This window comes from Panicum hallii, chromosome 4 (assembly GCF_002211085.1).
Source record: "Panicum hallii strain FIL2 chromosome 4, PHallii_v3.1, whole genome shotgun sequence".
In the NCBI taxonomy this organism is placed as follows: domain Eukaryota; kingdom Viridiplantae; phylum Streptophyta; class Magnoliopsida; order Poales; family Poaceae; genus Panicum; species Panicum hallii.
This window is the reverse complement of record NC_038045.1, coordinates 50,644,766-50,663,660: the sequence shown is the minus strand read 5'-3', so window position 1 is coordinate 50,663,660 and position 18,895 is coordinate 50,644,766. Positions and strand designations below refer to the sequence as shown.

Sequence of the window (18,895 nt, the reverse complement as noted above, 5' to 3'; positions counted from 1 at the left end):
CCAGAACCCGGCGGCGGCGACGGACTGAGCTGCGTCGCCAGCGTCCACACCGCGCGCACCTTTGGCCCTGCCCCCGCCCGCACCGCCGCGCTCGACCTCCCGGAGGGAGACGAAGAGCAGCAGGACGACGGTGGCCGAGACACCGGCAAACGTAGTAACCATCTTTGGCGTCTCGACGTACGCACGGCAGTGGCTGTTTTTCTTTTTCCCTGGGGGCAAACATGTAAAACGTCGGTTTGAATTGCCAACGGCCGTCATCTGCAAATCGCCGTTAAAAATTACAGCAATATGAACGGCCGTAATTCTGTCTCCATCACCCGACAGGTATGAAATCAGTGCATATCACGCGTGCCTCACGGGCATATAGCACACAGGACAGACTTGTGTTCCAAGTCTCCAATTAGTACTTCTCCTTCAAGGAAGTTTTCCAATTATATAATTCTGTACAAGTTATTATTCTAAGAAAGAAGTGCAATGCAAATTGGCATTTTCTTCGATTCAATTAAGGTTATTCCCGAGATGGGAGGGATCGCATGGATTAAATCCCCAAAAAGTCAAAATCTTTCTCAATCTCCTCCAATCCCTCCCAATCCCCTTGTGGAGGGGATTAACCGAACAAGCCCTAAATTAAATGGAGGATATATTACTTGAATTTGTCTATGTTGTTTAGCTCCAGCATTAAATATGGCTAACTGTATCCACAACTTGATTAAAATGAACTGTGTAATTATTAATTAAAGAGGATCACCTTGGATTAAGTATTTCTTTTTGTTTGTATAGAGCGACCAGTGGCGGAGGAGCTTTTCCACGACAGTCTAATAATTGTGTCCTAATCCTAAAGCTATCTCTATTCATTTCACTTTATAACTTAAAAATGATGATTTAAACTTTCACGTGATACGATTAGTAAGTTTGAGATCTAAATGTGCATTTTAAAAGTTTGAAGATCCGAACATACTCCGAACCAAGTTTGAGGATCGACAGTCCATTTTACTCTTTCTACCATGTTGCTGCTATGGATACGTATTGGGTGCTGATGATCATCGACTCCGCCACACCTCGATTTTTATCCGTCCTCCGCCACTGAGAGCGGCCAACATTGTTCACATTTACTCCCACAATATAATTAAAATGTTGGTAGAATAAGTCTTTTTAGATAAAAAGGTTAAGAGAATATATAATGCGTGCTAATCTAAATAGTATTTCAAACAGTAGTACTACCTACTTTTGAAAGCTAGGTCCCGACAGCAGGTAAGGATCATCGCCGGCCCGGAACCGGCCGGCCATGTTCGTTGCAGCTAGCGCCGCTGCCGTTTCGCTGACCAAAAGGTAAACCGATATATATATATATATATATCTCCAGCCTGCCCGCCGCTAACACCGATCGTGCTGTCGACCACCATCATCATATCCGCTAGCTAGCTGCTGGTTTTGAGTTTCTTGGCGATCAAGTCCCATTCGCGATGGATCGAGTGCATCGACGACGATCTGGCAGCGTCGTCGGCCCCACGACAGATCGATGTGCCGCATGCACAAATTAAACGCCTCGCCTACGCACCTCGCACGGCACGGCACAGCCAATTGGCCATGTTCGAGAACCCCATCAGTTTCGAAGTTTCTGAACTTGGACGGAAGTTTTCCATTCAACCGTGAAGGGCGCTGGCGACCGACCGAGGAATGAACCATGGACCAAGTGCAGCCAGGCTGCTTGCATGCAGACAGGAAATGAAAGAACGTTCGTTCCTTCTCTTTGCTCCTCCGGTATTTTTCCTAGAGTTTTACTAGTGCGCACTAGCCTATTCGTACGTTTTGCCAACGTGTTTGCTAGCTCCGATCCGGTTTTACTGGTGACGATCACATCTGCGACAAGACAAACGTATTTATTTATGGCATCACCATTAATTACTACTCATATTAATGCACGATTATTTATATATATACTGACGCAGCGGTCCGCACGCTCGATCGATAACTTGTGTGCTACGTGTTCGTTCTTCGTGTGGAAGCCAGTCGATCGAGGCGGCTGGCTTTGGGTTTTGCCCTGACGAGTTAAAGTGACAAATTTCCGATTTTTGGAATAACTACTCAGCAACTTTGGTCTGAAAAACTTGTCAATTTTATTTTGAAGTTATTCTAATATTGTATACATAGAAATTTGCAATTACCTATGTACTGCTGGAACCTGAATTTTTTTATTTTATCGATGCAAATTGAATTCGGTATACAAAAGGGTGCATTCTCTCTCTTTTTTTATGTAGAACCCTGAGAAAGATCAATAGCCTGGGTGGCTAGCTGCTCCAGCTTTGGAGTAGGCAGCCTGGGTTCGCATCATCTCGTGCATGCATGCGCGTATTCAAACAAACGCATTGCAACGCGCCCGCACCGGTCCACGGTCTTCCTTCCTTTTTTTTTTTCATTCATTGTTTTCCTAGCAAGGAAGAAACGCCCAAGTTTCATGCAAGTTTACGCGAGACGAGAGGGTTGCTGAGCACGTGTCAGTAAAGTTGAGGTAACGTTTGTGACTGCCATACATTGCCAATACGGATTTATACCTCTTTGAGATTTGGAGGGACCGGAGTAAATCCTAAAGAAACGACTGCTGCGCAAGCAGTCTTGCGCAACACGTACGTGGTATATGTTCTCGCAACCAGGCCAGCCTTGACCGTCGCATTTTTTTTAGTAACAAATAATAAAAGACCGTAACCGTGACGTGAATGCGTGTGCTGATTGATGCCTGCATGCAGTGACGCAAACGGAACTGTTTTCTGTTGAGTCTCCTTGGAGGGTACGGTACCAGCAGGCAGCAGCTCAGTCAAAGCTCGTCTGTCCCACGACACCTCCTTGCCGTGTAGACCGTAGTGTTGTCTCACCACCTCCACTAATTCCTATATAAGCGTGCTCCAACGCCAACCGACCTTCTCATCATCATCGCGCGTTGGTCACGTAGGGCACCATGGCCTCACGGGCCATCTCCATGGCCGGCTTCCTCCTCCTAACCGGGAACTCGATGGCGTCGATCCACAGGTCGCGGGGAGACGTCGCCGCGGTATCCTTCATCGTCGCCTCCTACGCCGGCCTTCTCGTACTGTTCTACTGCCTGCGGTGGTTCGAGGCGGCGCCGCCCGATTCGACCGCCAAGGGCCGGGCGAGGGTCGGCGTCTGGCTCGCCACGACGCTGCTCACGGCCATGTTCTCTTGGAGGGTCGCCGCGCTCATGCCGGGGCTCATGGCCGCCGCTGTTTTGTTGATGGCTGTGGGCACGATGGTCGGGGGTTTCTACGCACTGTTTATTCTTCCTCCCACTGGCGACTGAAAAAGTAGTACAGTAGTGATCACTTGATGACCATCGTTGAAATCATCTAAGGTAGCTATAATGAATTTTTCATGTGTATGTACATAATTTATACACATTTGATTGGTGTGTCACTGTGAATGTAATTACTAGTGTGAAGATAAAGAAAAAAATTGGGAAAAACCCCAGCCAGTGCCCCAATTCCGTGGATTGATGGATATGTTGATCACCATTATCCTTGAATGCAGATGCCATGCGTGGTGCTCATCGATTACAGTAATCGGTTATGTCGGTCATGTGATATGGCTTTATGTGTGTTTTCTTTTAGACCTCCACGAATAGGAAGAATCTTCTCTGTAGTAATTGCACAGAGACTCGTGCCACTGCCATATAGGCCTGATTGCAATCGGGCCCATATGACAGTGGCACAGTACTTCTGCAGTTACTGCAGAGGGATTTGTTACCCCATGGATAAGGCTAGTTCTAATGCATGGCGATGTCGCTATCTGATTCAGTTCTTTTCTGACGTGGAGCAAAGGAGACGGGAGAGAATACTCACAAGCCACGGACCAGTCAGCAATCGATTTCTCACAACCCGAGGATAGATGAGCGCAGCAGATAGGACCCATAGCAGCCTTTCCTAAGGAGAGAGAGTGTGTAAGTAAGTTTTTCTGCTCCACGTCAGCTATCTACTCGCCCGTTTTGTTGAGGATGGCATAAGTGGACGCCCGCTAGCTTCCTATGTGTATGGTTTTTGTCTTAGAAATTACATGCACGGAAATTTCCGGTGCAGCATATTGCATAAAAGTGAAAAGGAGAAACATTTCTTTTTCTTAATCGTGACTTAACCGGGAAGGTGCATGAAATGAAACTTAATAAAGAAATAGAAGGAAAGATTTAATTTGTTGATTATTATGAATATAGTCTCATTAAAAATTACCCGTCGTGGAAGGCACGAACGAAGACAGAATCAGAGCCTCCGGGAGAGCGTCTAACCACCGTCGCTCACTAACAAAATTCTTTGCCTTTCCAGCTGGTCTTTTATATATATATATATGTATGTATGTATGTATGTATGTATGTATGTATATGTATATGAGATACTAGAAGTGATCTGAACTGTTCTGCTGGGATCGTTCCTCCGTGTAATGCTTACATGCTCGGTCAAAGCCGGCCAGTCAGCCTTAATTATCCCAACCCTTTCTTTTCTTCAGATTCAGAAGCTAGCTACCTTCAGATTCAGCTTACGCGTTTGTGCCATTCCCACGGCATCGTTGCCGTCGCCACACTGGCAACGGGGGGCAACGTATAGTATAAGCCACGCGTAGCCGCGTCCCTTAAGTAATTATGATCAGATTCAACGACCAGCGCCAGTGCGGCGATGGCAACGGCCGCAATGATCATAATTACTAAAATTAATCTCATACATATCTAAAAACAATAATTATGATAATATTTAATTCTCCGCAGTCAACACTCAACCGTGTGTTTCTTGCATTTTGTTCCGGATGAGGGAAGCGAGGACATCAGATCATGGGAAGAATTAGCACAGGGACAGGGTGCGGATATGCATTCTCCTCGATCTCCGCTCATGATCTGTTGGTAGTAAAGCCCCATGTCGCTATGGAAGAAAATCCTATCCATCTCCCAGGATGGTCTTCAGTTTCTAGCTAGGTGCGCATGAAATCGCTGCTGCATTTCGCCGCAGTCAGCTGCCGCGACCCGGTATATCGACCAGGTCCGCGCAGGAGGCCTACGACGACGGACCCGCTACGTGCAGAATGAGGCACGCAACAACGCAAGCACGCGACTACCGGTCACGGTCATCGTCTGCCCCTATTGACGGGCCGGCCGGCAGTATGGTAGAGGAGTGCGTTCATCCGTCCACAACGGCTGCACCTCGGATCCGGAGTTGTTTAGCTTGTTTTCCTTTCCTTTTCCAGCGGCCTGAACGATGTTCCATGTTGCGGAAGTTCATGGTGCATGCATGCAAACGTCAGAAACATTTGATTTAGAAAAGTTTGCTGACCTTCTGTTCCAGCATTGTTTCCGATCCTTACATATACTCGGTCATGGCAATTCTGATTTCTGAACTGTCTCGCAGTAATGGCGTCGTCACCGGCCGCATCCCTGGGTTTCCTCCTGCTCCTCACCGGCAGCTCGATCATGGCGATTCTCAAGTCTCGCGGGGACGTTGCGGCGGCGTCCTTCGTCGCCGCCTCGTACGCCGGCCTCCTCCTCCTGTTCTACTGCCTGCGGTGGTTCGAGGCGGCGCGTCATGGCTCGGCATCCAGGGACCGGGCGAGGCGCGGCGTCTGGCTCACCACGACGCTTCTCAGATGTTCACCTGGAGGGTCGCCGCGCTCGTGCCGTGGCCCGTGGCCGCAGGTGTCTGCTTCATGGGCGCTTCTACCGTGGCTGGGGGATTCTATGCATTGTTCCTTCTTCCTAGGGGCGGCTGATATGATGAATGACACTAGCTACTGGTGATCGATGTCTTTTTCTTTTTTGAAAGATCCAGTTAAACCGGCTTATATATTAATAATAAGGAAGCAAGTACATCAAACCAGTCTCATGCTTTAGCAAGGATTGCCAAGCGAGACAACAATTAGCTATTACTCACGATATGTTGAGCAACCGAGCAAAACTTTAAAATTAAGGATATTATTCAGTAGGAGGGAGATCAACTAGAGAACCAACACTGGTGCTTCCTGCCTCCGTAAACTTCTTCTTGGTCGAACTATTGAGTGCACGAGATAGTGCTGCAATTGCCGCAGTCACCGTCGGAGTGAGCGGCTTCTTCTGCGGCTTCAAGTAGGCCTCTATAGCCTCGTCACCAGTTGGTTCGCCAAGGTCAACTAGGTCCAGCTTGGCTAGACGGTGTTCTGCCATCCGTGTAGTAGGCACCGAGGATGGTCTAGCTGCTAGCCGGGCACTAGATCGCTGTGTGATCACGATCTCTGGCCGAGCACGCTGACGACGGACGATCACTTCTCATCGGTGCGGGAACCACATCAGTCATGTTGTCCATGGTTTCATGAGCACAAGCACCACTGCCAGCAGTAGCACACGGCTCCATGGGCACTGGATCATGCACTGATTCAATCTCAGACCCAAGTCCATCGGTCACTGCCATTGCCACATCGAGGGAGAGAGCCGTTGCGAGCACTCATACGAGGAAAGAGAAAACTCCAGCAGCATAGGGTCCTCAGTTATCTATTGACTCCGTTCATGGATTATACTAAAACACCAGTTTTATTGAACTTTGTTGTAGTGGCGTCGCAACAGTTGGCTCAAGTGGCCAAGAAATTTTTTACCCAGGCACATGGATGGCGGTCTAGTCTACGGATTGACAGTCATTAGCATCTTGATTTATCTTTTTTCGCTTCTTTAGGAGACGCGGCTTGTCAATCCGCGTCTCCTGTATATCGTAGGAGACGCGGACCGTGTCTCCTATAAGTGTTTCTCTCTTTTGTTCTTAGCTGGAGCCGCTCTACCCCTCCACAGCGTGGAGTGGTGCCCAAAAGGAAAAATAGGTCCCATACCAGCTAATTGGCATCACCCTGAAAGTAAATTGCGACCGAAGTTGTACTTCTCATAGTTTATTCATTCAACAGGCATCGGTGCACGCTCATGCTCCGCTCCCAACTTTAATGGCGCTGGTGTCGCAAGCTGCAATGTTTGCCGAGTGATGCTTATATCTTCTCTCTTGTTCTAGCTTCACTTTAGACCAACACTGTGCAGGGCCACATCTGTTGGGGAGCTGTCAGCTGGATGGTACAGCTGGAAGATGAGAGAGCACTGGTGCCAGACCAACCATGTTCCTCCCAGAAAAGACATCGACCATGCATTGCCACCCGCATTATGCGAATGCGAGTTGGAAAGCTGGACCTTACACGACCTTCCTAAAGCACGATCAGTGCAAGTGCACGACGCATGTTGGACCTTGTAAACCTCCTAACATTTGACTAGCAGCAAAGCACATGCTTCGGAAAGTTGATTGCATCTCTCGTCCCTGACAACACGGAGTTTCATCAGAATGACTCAGACATCACAACTTGGAGAAGTTTGGTGGTAAAGACATGCAAAAGGGAGTAAAGGGACTAAGGGAGTCGGAATCAGTTAGCCAAGAGCTTTGGTGCTACATGCGCGCCTTGTCGATTCCTACTGTATACCGGGATAATGTCTAGCCTTGACAAATCTAAAGGGTATGTTAAAGAAAAACAATAGCATTGGTGTGACTTTTATGGAAGTGAGAATGAGCACAGTAGGCACTAGCTACCAACAAGGATGATCCATGCTTCCATCTCTACGGTTCTTCGACGCTACTATTTCAACAGCTACTAGCATAAATCTGACAAATAATCAGAGAGAGAATTTTTCACGCACGCAGAGGAGATTCTTGTATAAAAAGCCAAGAGAGAACCGTGAATTCTCATCCAGTCGCGTGCAAGTCAACAAGATCATTCATTCGTTCCTACAGTTCGCAAGCAAAAGAATTAAGATGATTCGATTCTCATATGTGGGACGACCAAAGCATAGACTTTTGAACAGAAGGACCAAACCATTATAAACAGAGAGTACGTAGCAAGATCATCTATCTAGGAACTAAGCATTGTGCAGGACTGTCGCCTGATTTGATCGATCGCTTCGTTCTTCTCATTGACGAAGAGCTCAGAGCACGTATACTACAAATCCGATGGCGGCGGCGGCCACGGCCCATACCACGATCGCAAAGCTCAGGGGCAGCAGCGCGATCATCTTCCAGGTGAATGTCACGACCCAAAAATTAAAACCACATGGAGAAAAATTTAAAGTATATCAACATGAGCATCATCCAAGCATCAAGGAGCATCATATGCACTTAATTACATCATGATCATCCATTTTCTTGTGTGATTTATGTGTAAGTTGTGAAGTAAGTTCAAATTCTGCTATGTGACTATGCCCCAAAGATTTTATTCAAATACTAGATTTCAAATGATGATTTTTAGATATTTTTTCTCAATTTTTGGACGTCTCTGCCGAGCCATAAAATTCTTGAAAAGTTTGAAAACTGCAGTTTGGATGAATTATTGTGGGCAAGTTTTGGTGTATTTTTGAGTGTTTGTTATTGCATTATATTCTTGGTAGTGTGATCTTGCTTTAGTAAAATTTTGGTGAATTTTAGAGCCCGGGAAATGCATGTTTTTGAATTTTGCAAGTTGAACCGTTGCCTTTCTTTTTCCCTTCTCCCGGCCCCACCTGTTTGCCTCCTCTCTATCTCCCGCGCGCCCAGGCCCACGCGTCAGCCACCCCCGACGCGCCTCCTGCGCCTCTGCCCCCGCCCGTTGGGTGCCCGCGCGGTGGCGCACCCCGGCGGCCGCTGGCTGGGCCAGCGTGGCCGCCGCTTCGTTTCCCCCGCGCGCTCGTCGCTCTCTCTTCCCCTCCCCACTTCAAACCGCGCCCGTTCCCCTTCTCTCCTCTCCAACCCTAGCGCACTGTACGCCTCTTCCTCTCCCGGTCCGAGCCGCTCGCCGCCGCAATCCGCCGCCGTCGCTCCACCTCCGCCCGATTCCCCGCGCACGAAGCACCTCCTCCATCCTCTCGCTCGATTCAAGCCCTCCCCGGCCTTCCCCCTTCGCCGCCCGAGCCTCCTCCACGTCCGCCTCTTCCCACCGCCGCCGTGCTCCATCGCGGCGCCGCTCGCCGCCTCGCTCCGCCCGCCGGCGCTGCTGGTGAGTTTCCCCGTCGCGCGCGCCCCTCGTGCGCGCGCTGCCCCGCTCCGTTCGCCCCTCGTGGCCGCGCTCCGTCGGTCGCCGCCGCGACGTCGTGCGCGCGCGGGGGCCGCGTCGTGGGCGCGTGCTGGCGCCCCTCGTGGCGGGTCAAGGCCGCGACCGGCCTTGACTTCGCCCGGCCCGGGGCTGGCAGCCTGGGCCCACCTGTCGGCGCCCGGGAGTGCCAGATCCGGGTGGCTCTAGCCTTTTGCTCCACATTTTATCCCCGTTATTTCATGCTGATTCGTGTAAAATGCATAGAAATTTTTGTAGATCTTCAAAAATTGTGCAACTTGTTTTGTTGTCTCCCCTGTAATAGATCTACCTATAAAAATTACTTTCAAGCAGGTTAAAATCTTGTACATACATTTATGAATTTCTTTTTATAAAGTGAGATAATTGCTTAGCTTTTTATCTAAGGCCCTAAAAATGTCAAACTAAATATTGTTGTATTCCTTGTGAAATGCTCTATCTCATGGTCTAGCTTATGCAATTGTTCCTGTACTGTTTGATAGGGTTTTAATGCACTTATTGTTTTGCTGCCTGCAAGCTTGTAAAGTGTGTAACTTTTGAAAGAAAATTGATAAAATGATAAAACCACTTCTATTACTTTTTTTATTGTGTCCTCTGTCTCCAATATTTCTTTGTGAATTTATAGAGATGCTTTGAGTATCTTTTAAGATTTAACTTGAGTTTAGCTGCTGAAACTTATAAATAATATAAGTAATTCCAAAAATATGCTCTTGATGCAATTTCAACTCTCATGATTTTCTCTTGAGATCCTCTATGTACAGAAATAAAATCATGATTTATTCTTGCTATATGTTGAGTGAGCAAGTTCGCCTTCGGGCTTAGATTTTGAATTATTGATCGAGCTTCGTGTACTTTGCTTGCGTGCCTCCTTATGTTGAGTGGTACTTCATTTCCATTTCATATGATACCAACTATTTTCATATCATTAGCATCATCCTAATGCACATATCTCATTCATGAATTTTAGTGACCGAGACGCCGGAGGACGCATCCGTTGAGCCCACCGAGTTCGTTGAGACCAAGCCGGGAGCCGAGTGTGTTGTTGAACAAGAAGAGAACCAAGGCAAGCAGCTAAGCATGATCCCTTGACCTACTTAACTTCTTAAATTTAGTTATTTCACTTGGGGTATCTATGCTTATGTTAAATATTTATCTATTGCATCGTTGGTCCTATTTTCATGCAATGTCCTCTCTTGATTTTGTATATTCATGCCCTTGGCATACGTAGCTAGTTGCAACCCAATTAACTAAATGCTTAGTCGTGCCTAGAGTTGGTAGATATCTTGTAGGGAAAATTGGAATAGGATCACTTGTTTCACCCATATTTTATTATCTTAAACATGTTGTCCGGTGTCGGGCTGTGGTTTGGATCGGTCTAGTTGGAAGTGTGGTTTTGAGGTTTGAGCGGAAGGTAGGGCCTAGAGAAAGGAGTCTCGGAGGTTTAGTCCGCTTGAACCGATTAAGGACCGTCCGTGGATGATCCTGGAAATTGAGCACTTATCGTACTACCACATATCCATTCATGGGGTGGATAAACCGAATACCCTCTAGTTCTAATCGTTGATGCACGGTCCTAGATGCGTGGCCGTAGGGCTTTGTAAAGAGGTTTAGGGGTGTCCCCGGTGGACCTAGGTAACTCTCCGCGCAAGCTAGGCGTGATGTTCAACGGTTACAACTTGTCGGGAAAGGTTGATGCGAGTACCCCCTCACCCCACGTGATCGGTTGGGTGAGTCGCATGGTCCTTGTGTCGTGTGGGTAAAGATGTACACCCTTGCAAGGTTAATGAATCAATTCGAATTGCCGCGCTCTCGGTTATGAGCAAGCTCTTTATCCTACGAAATCTTCGTAGAAGTTTTGGTCAAATGGTTGGTTACATGATGCGTTATCTCTTGTTGATGCTTAGGAATTGAGTTATCTAATTAACTAAAATTTGAGGTGGGTTGGGCAAGTTAATTAAAATGCTAGGAGGCTAGATGGTGGAATTAGGGAGCTCATGCTTATTTAATTTACTTAACCCTAAAGCCTTTTTGTGAGTCTTCATATGCATTTTCCTTGATCTATTTATTCGCGTAACTCTTGCGAGTACCTTTGTACTCATGTTGCTTTATTATACTAAGTTGCAGGTGAGCCGGAAGTAGTGTTTGGCCATTTCTACCCCGCCGAACCCGGCGCGGGCGAGGAATAGGCCGATATGGTCAATGGTGTCCTTAAGCAAGACGCCATTAATATTATCTAACGTTATATTTTCCGCTGCGTATCGTGCTTGGGGTTATCATGATAGACATTAAACTTTATGGTTTTTATCTCTTCTGTGTTATTGTGAGCCCGAGGCTTGTATCCTTTATTGAACCTTAAAATTCAGATTTGGAACCTTCCCTTATGTCAATGTTGTAATGATTAATGGCTTAACTTTATATTAAAATTTGCTGTTTGTGGATCAATGGTGATGTATGAGCTTGTGACGGTATGTGCATGTGCGTGATCTTGGGCATATGTTGGAGCACATACCGGGACTACCGGGTTTAATATTATTTTCGGCGAAAAGTTAAGTTGGTTCTTGGGAGTTTAGATGTGGGTTAACCCGTGGCGCGCCATTGGTGTGAGCGCGAGTTAACTCTCATCTTCATGATAAGGACCGACGGTTTCGCTTAAAATGATATTAAATTGGGCGGTTCTCACGGTGAAGGCGGCCATGAATGTCGCGGAGAGGGCCCACAGGACGAGCCTGGCCCGGCCGCGCGCCGCCGACCCGGGCGGCGAGCGCTCGAGCCGGTGGCCGGACCGGAAGAGGAGCTGCAGGTTAAGGCAGGTGAAGGCGACGAAGGCCACCTCGGCGCGGCCGGCGCCGTGCAGGACGGCGAGGCCGACGGGCACTGCCACGGAGGCCCACGGGGGGTGGGTGCCCGGTGCCGCTGGTCGCCGGCTGGCTTGTTTGGCAGAAAAAATGAGGATCATGCTCCATGTACGTTCGACCATGTTGCAGTGGAAGTGTTGGATTTTGGAAGCCCTATGTGATGAGTGTAGAGAAGACCGACCTTGGATTCTGAAAACAAAATTAACGAAATTCAGCTCACCTGATGAACGCCGTTCATCTTAGTGCCGATTACTGCACGTGTACAGTGTGCTGAACCGGACAACTGAGAGCTGCTCCACCACCTCGGAATGACTTCTTTTCAAGGAGTACGCGAGTGGTGATGATAGTCATCTTCGGCGGTGCTGCCTCTTCACTGTCAATCTACCTAGCTAGCTCATCCGATCGCTGCTGTCATTGTTGCACCTGTCTGTCGTCGTCCCAGCACTCAGCTACCACGCACCCTCCAACTCCAAGGCTGACGAGCCTCTCTTGATGGCTCCAACCCGCTGTCTCTTCAGCCACCGTTCTGCTACCATCCAACCTTCCATCTCAACGCAATCAGCTAGAACGACGACTATTGCAGTTGCAGGTACTGGTGCTCTTCATCTAGTCTTCTGTGCCATCAAAGCTAGAACTCAAAACCACCGAGGTGATGTTATCAAGATTCAGGAACAGCCTGTCGAATGTGATCACACTTCCGAGAGAGTACCTGACCGATCATGTTCCTGGAGAAACATAAAAAATTCCTGGGCGAGGGAGAAAAAGAAAACAGCCACGCCGTGCCCGTTGGAGAGTTACAGATACCGGACGTCGCGTCCTTCCTGCCAAAACATATATGATTACCACTTACCAGCACAACACACGTTGGACCATATATGTGATTAACTGATCACCAAGCTAAGGGTAGCAAAGCACATGCCTGGATGAGAGAATCTCATGCATTCCTGGCTGAATTGCCTGTGATCTGATGCTGCGTGCATGATCTTGAAAGTCTCTTAGTAAAGAGTAAAGGCTTGCTACAAGAAGTCGAACTCAGCTAACGAAGCACTGGCGCAAGCTTTAATTTAGCATTGCAGGAGATGCAATCTTACATTCTGTGTTCTGTACAAAACGATCTCTGAATGTACTAGGATTATGGAGCCCTGACAGCTCCATCGAGTAAAAAAAAGTCTCTTGCTATATATGCTTCCCTTAATCCCTTTTCTACTATTTTAGTTCCATGATACGATTTTGGCTAGTACACAAGACCTGAGCTATCAGATAAAATAAACCTGCATGCAGATTTGTTGGATGAAATCATTGTGATTGCGACCATTGGACAACATATCCCTCCTAATGCAAGTGGGTATCCAATAGTATTTTTGGGTCAGCTAATTAATTACGATAGCATACCACTCTAGTTCATTTTTTCTCCCAAATTATTTACGCAGAATGCCATTCTATTTTATTTTATCAACTGTTTTGCGTCGACCCAATGACCCAAAATATATATAACTTGCATCCCTACTCCTGATCCTCACCCAGGTGCATGCCACCACCTGGGGTACAAATATCTCCATCGCATGCAAATATTGCTGATACCCCAAATCTCACATAATACACTAGTTCCACACGAATCAAATCGAAAGCTGATATCGTGATTGCTCAAGTCTTTTCAGCGCTTTGCTTCTGTTCAAAGTCCCCCTTTTCAGCGCTTTGCTTCTGTTCAAAGTCGAAGGATCTGATGCTGACCTGTTCTTCTAAAGAGAGATGCGCTCTAGAAGTGCAGGACAAGAAAAAACAAGGTGAAAATGATCTGAATTCTGAAGATAGTGGATCAAACTGCAGAGGAGATCAGGTAGCAGTTTTTGTCGAATACGCAAGAGAATTGCTTATCTTTGCATTAAGATAGGAAAATAGTACGATTACAACGCGCTTAAGCGCTCTCTCTTACAAGGTTTGAATATCATGAAGAAGCAACCAAACCTAGAGACGACAACTCCTAAAGATCAGGTAGCAGTAATTCTCATCGGTTGTTTATGCTGCCTGGGGTCATGGCCTCCGCGACCGCGTGTCCTCGGTGACGGTGGTGGGTTCTAGTACCTGGCATGCATCTCCCCATGACGAGAGGTGAGGAGAGTGAGACCACCTCATTGTTTTTTTTTTTTGAAAGGAGACCACCTCATTGTTAGTAGTACTCCTAGGTAGCGGGGAGGTAATTACACGGCCAGTTAGCAGGGACGACGGCCTGCCCCCATCGAGACGGAGACCGGCGGTCTGCCTTGCATTGTACGGCACGAGATCGATCTGACAACCTACCGTGCGTACGTACGTAATCCAGCGATGTGTTCCTTTCGTTTTCTCGGAATGGATAAGGCTGGAGCATAAATGTACAGAAAATTGTCAAAGCGAACCGGCAAAGATTTCTTGGTGTGAGCTTCGCCCGAAGTTGCATGGACGTTACTGTACTCCTGCAAAATAATAATAGCTACTTTATATTTTATATTAAGAGTCTTGTTTGGATCCACCAGCTAATTGGTATAATTGGTAAGTAGCTAATTTTAGCTAGGACGGATTTAACGGAACAAGCTAATACACAGCTAAAGTTCTAACTAGCTAAATAAAAATTATCTGATTAACTAGTTCAACCTAGCTAATTCCAAGTTGGATGGATCCAAACAGGATCTAAGCAATGCAGCAATGCAGCAAGATGGAACGCCCAATGTTGAAAACCTACATACGGGTAAAGTTTCTCTGAACTTGATTTTTTTTTACATTCTGATCAAAGTTCCACTATATACCAATAAAGAAAGAAAAATAGCTAGTTAGAAGGACATGTATCAAAGCGTTCATAATTCGTGGCCACGCTCGATCTTTTGACGACCGTTCTTTGTGCGTACAAGTAAGCAATGCAGTTGGAACTCTCCCAAGCATGGCCATACATGTCCATCTCTTGCAAGCAAAGCAATCCTGCTCTGCTATCATTGTTCTTCTTCCCAGCGTCTTCGCTTCAACGCCATTGCGTATGTGGCAGAATGGTCAAGTGCAAAATATAATTAGTGACGCCCTTTCGATAACACGGTACGGTATTTGCACTATTGCCTATACATATATATATATATATATATATATAGAACTATATATATATATATATGACTATTCCATCATCGGGCCCATAATCTCTATCGTTGCAAACAACTTGCGTGACGTTCCTAGGCAGCAGCTTAGCACCGGCGAGCAGCTGGCGCCATGGCTCATCATCGGCGGCCGCATCCCTCGGATTCCTGCTCCTCACCGTCAACTCGGCCATGGTGATCCACAGCTCACGCGGCGACGCGGCGGCGGCGGTCCTCGTCATCGCGCTGTACGCCAGCCTCGTCCTGCTCCTCCGCTGCCTGCGGCGGTTCGAGGCGGCGCCGCCCGGCTCGGCCGCCAAGGACCGGGCGAGGGTCGGCGTCTGGCTCGGCCCCGCGCTGGCTACGGCCTTGTTCTCTTCTTGCGTCCCGCTGATGCCGGGGCTCATGGCCGCCGCTGTCTGGCTGATCGTTCGGTGACTACTACGTACGTGCTCGTCAGTTGCAAAAGCATACGAGCTACACTACACGCGGCACCTCGATCGCGCTATCCCAGGCCGTAGCAGCATGGCTGCCTCGCGGAGCATTTCCATGGCCGGCTTGTCATCATGCTGTCGTTGTGGTTTGAGGCGGCGCCGCCAGGCTCGGCCACCAAGGCCCGGGCGAGGATTGGCGTCTGGCTGAACACGACGCTGCTCGCGGCGATGTTTTGTTGGAGGGTCGCCGTGCTCACGCCAGAAGCTAATGGCCGGCGTCCACAGTGATATGGGGCTTCTACGTGCGGGCTCTTCCATGTTCCATCTCCCCCGGCAGGCTGAAGAATGTAAATAATTCAAGGATATTCTCATGATCCTCTATACATATAAAAGGTGTTGAGTCGGTTAGTTGTGTATGCATACATTGCTTGGTGTATCTGATTATTGTAAATTTATTTCCTTCGATACTGTTTGTAATATGCAAGCATGTTTCAACATACACAAATTTTCCGCGAAATGAATTTAAGCCAATTTTCACTAACCGTAAATCTAGCAGCAAGGAACGGTGGTGGCCGGCTGATTGGCAGTGTCGTCGTCGTAGCGTAATACAGTTTGACCAGAAGCGCGATGATGTCATGCCATGTACTAATAATAATTTACATGAGGTTCACGTTCGCCAGAACTAGGGTTAATAAAAGGCCTGGTTAAGAATATCGATCGTAACATGTAGGAGTATTCGGTGACAAAATTAGATATATTCGATTTATCCAACGGTCAAAACGGTGACTTAAAGAATTCAATTTTTTATTACAGGTGAGAGGCGTGCTGTGCTTATCTTAAAAGATTGTTTTTCAGATAATCCTGCCACTATTTTAGACGTAGGTACTGCTCTATCGCGCACTCGTCCACCTCTGACGAGTAGTCTGTATTCTGGAGCATCAGCGGGATGGTGTGTCTCCGTGTTCTATCAGAATTCCCCCTGCATTCCATGTATCAGATCAGAGTTGAACCAGCTAAGAGGGTTTTCGGTTGGATCATCTGTTAATGTTAGCCCGCTGGGTGACAAGCAATCCACCTCCTCTATGATCCTAAGTATTTTATTGATCAGGCGGTACCCAGATTTGAATTGGGGTAAAGGATTTGCAGTCCCTTGCCTTACCACTTGGCCATGCCGTCAGAAAATTTGATCTAAAATCAAGAAAAGAACAAGTATGCAACCATACTTTTTTACTAAAATCCTTTTTCTTTCTATTCTATTGAAATGACAAAAGAGAAAATCTATTGAGATGGCAAAGGAGAAAAAGTGGATTTCCAGGCACAGGTTGCCAAATTCACAACAAAATAGAACCATTAACTATAATTAATTTTTTTTAATTGCAGCAGTGAACGACAGGTATCCCCCTGTAAGACATCACGAAATGGAGAAATGTGGCGCCAAAGACATCACAAAATGTAGTGCTAGGCAGCCAGAATCAGCTAGCGAAGCGTTGGTGCTACAGTTTCCTGTTCGATTCCTAAAGTACCAGGTTATGGAGACTTGCGAGTTGTGACAGCTCTGAAAGAGCAAGGGCCAAGGGCGGTATGTAGCAAGATCAAGATCTCCCCGCCTGTGTCTCCTGCAAACAAACTTCACTGCCGGCGTGCTGCAAGCCTGCAACCTGCAATGAACGGTGGTACATCAAGGGCTCCGGTTTAAGTCGACTGGCCAAAAGGAGACGACGAATTCCCTGCCTGCCGCTTTGAATCTGTTCAAGTGGAGGCTGCACATCTGAACTTACCTAGTATCTGATAATAACGAGATAAAATCGTAGAAGGGTGAAAGCGACAGAAAGATTTTGTTGCAGGGTAGCTGGGTCTACCTGGGATTTACTGTGCTGTAAACGTTGTTCTGTCTTTAGGTTACGTAAGACGGGAGGCCTGTTTGTCTCTTAAACTCTAAAAAAGATTTTGTTTCAGGGGAAACCAACAGAACACAGAGGCTAGAAATCAGACGGGAGGTACCTGCAAATCCTCATAGGTCGAATCCATAGACTTTTATTTATACATTCACATAGCTGAGCCTGTATCATAGTGAGGCGACCATCCAATCCACTCTCGCAGAGATCTCGATCACTTCTCGCCATGGAGGAACAGCATGTAGAACCCGCCCAGGACGGTCGCCGCGGCCATGATCCACGCCGCGACCGCGAAGCCCAGGGGCATCATCTCGCCGGTCCTCCACGTGAAGGCGGCGGAGAGCGTCGCTGTCAGCAGCCACACGGCGAACCTGGCACGGCCGCGCGCAGGGGACCCGTCCGGCGAGGCCTCGAAGCGGCGGATGGCGCCGAAGAGGAGGAGCAGGTTGAGGTGGGAGAATCCGACGAACGCCACCGCGCGGCGGTCGTCGCCGACGTGGCGGACGCAGAGCGCGAGGTTGACGGCGAGGCCGACGAGGATCGCCACGGTGACCCAAGGGAGGCGGCGGGTGCGCGCGGTCGCCGGCGCCGCGGGGCCCTGGTGGTGGTGACGATAGGAGGGATCGGCGGCAGCCATAGGGATTACGGCGGCGTGGGGAGCGTTGGGGTTTCGGGTTTCTCTCACCTAGACTCGAGTCACGCTCACGCGTCTCGCGCTGGGAATCCGGCTCGCTGCCGGTGGTCAGTCTTGAGGATTTTGGGGTGAAGTTTCTACTACCCACCGGACCCTACATTCAAATGAACAGACAAAAAAAAAAGTCCGGACACGTGAAATCTATCATCCAGGATCCACCCGTTTCCTGCTGTGAACTTTTTGCGTGGAATTCGTGCGTTCAGAGACAAAGACAACGCTAACTTTGTCGTGGTTTTTTACCAAGACTTCACATGTTTTCACTTGGAGTTTTGGTCTGGTTTCCCCACTGGATTGAAGCTGCTGTTTTGGTTTGCTGGTTGTGCTTCCCATTTTCATCTACATACGCTCTTTCTGAGTGATTAGGTTCCGGTTTTGTTATAGCTTGCCTGAGAAGCTGTTCTCTGTAAACTTAGCTTTGCTGACAGAAGAAGCTGAAAGTTTAGCAACCCAGTTTTCCATTGATTGATTGTCTGCGCGGAGTGTGTAATGACATGTATACCCTGAGAGACTGATAATCTATTGTTTGGTAGCTAAATAATCATAGAATACAAGAATCACAGTAATTTTTAACATTGTAAGAGGTTCACCAAATTTGAATGAAGATACAGTTTATCATTACTAGCCTATTACGATCTCTTCATCTTTCCAAAATAACAGAAGCCACTACTTGGGCAATCATACTATCAAAGCCGCAACAACGGAATCCTGCGAATAGCACCCATATCACTTGTTATCTTCCGCTGATGCGCGCCCATCATCTGTGATACCCGTGCCCTCTTGATCGCTATTATCATCAGCACAGTTATCAAAACCCGCGTCCTGCATGGAATTATGCACAGCC

The 18,895-nt window shown here is 47.7% G+C and overlaps 3 protein-coding genes across 3 annotated transcripts; 2 read left to right on the top strand and 1 right to left on the bottom strand.

Annotated features, from left to right (window-relative positions):
- Positions 1 to 2,939: 2,939 nt before the first annotated feature.
- LOC112890768 lies at positions 2,940 to 3,485 on the top strand. Its single transcript, XM_025957625.1, has one exon. The coding sequence runs from the start codon at positions 2,954 to 2,956 to the stop codon at positions 3,311 to 3,313; it is 360 nt and encodes a 119-aa protein (XP_025813410.1). The 5' UTR covers positions 2,940 to 2,953; the 3' UTR covers positions 3,314 to 3,485.
- An 11,628-nt stretch (positions 3,486 to 15,113) lies between these two features.
- Positions 15,114 to 15,942, top strand: LOC112891014. The gene has a single exon (XM_025957907.1). The coding sequence runs from the start codon at positions 15,224 to 15,226 to the stop codon at positions 15,467 to 15,469; it is 246 nt and encodes an 81-aa protein (XP_025813692.1). The 5' UTR covers positions 15,114 to 15,223; the 3' UTR covers positions 15,470 to 15,942.
- Positions 15,943 to 17,458: 1,516 nt separating this feature from the next.
- Positions 17,459 to 18,086, bottom strand: LOC112890960. Its single transcript, XM_025957848.1, has one exon. It carries the CDS (start codon positions 17,995 to 17,997, stop codon positions 17,575 to 17,577), a length of 423 nt encoding a protein of 140 aa, XP_025813633.1. The 5' UTR covers positions 17,998 to 18,086; the 3' UTR covers positions 17,459 to 17,574.
- Positions 18,087 to 18,895: the final 809 nt, after the last annotated feature.

What these genes read in the sequence shown, in the direction of transcription:
- LOC112890960 (XM_025957848.1), bottom strand. Translation starts at nt 17,997, where the DNA reads ATGGCTGCCGCCGATCCCTCCTATCGTCACCACCACCAGGGCCCCGCG.
- LOC112890768 (XM_025957625.1), top strand. Translation starts at nt 2,954, where the DNA reads ATGGCCTCACGGGCCATCTCCATGGCCGGCTTCCTCCTCCTAACCGGG.
- LOC112891014 (XM_025957907.1), top strand. Translation starts at nt 15,224, where the DNA reads ATGGTGATCCACAGCTCACGCGGCGACGCGGCGGCGGCGGTCCTCGTC.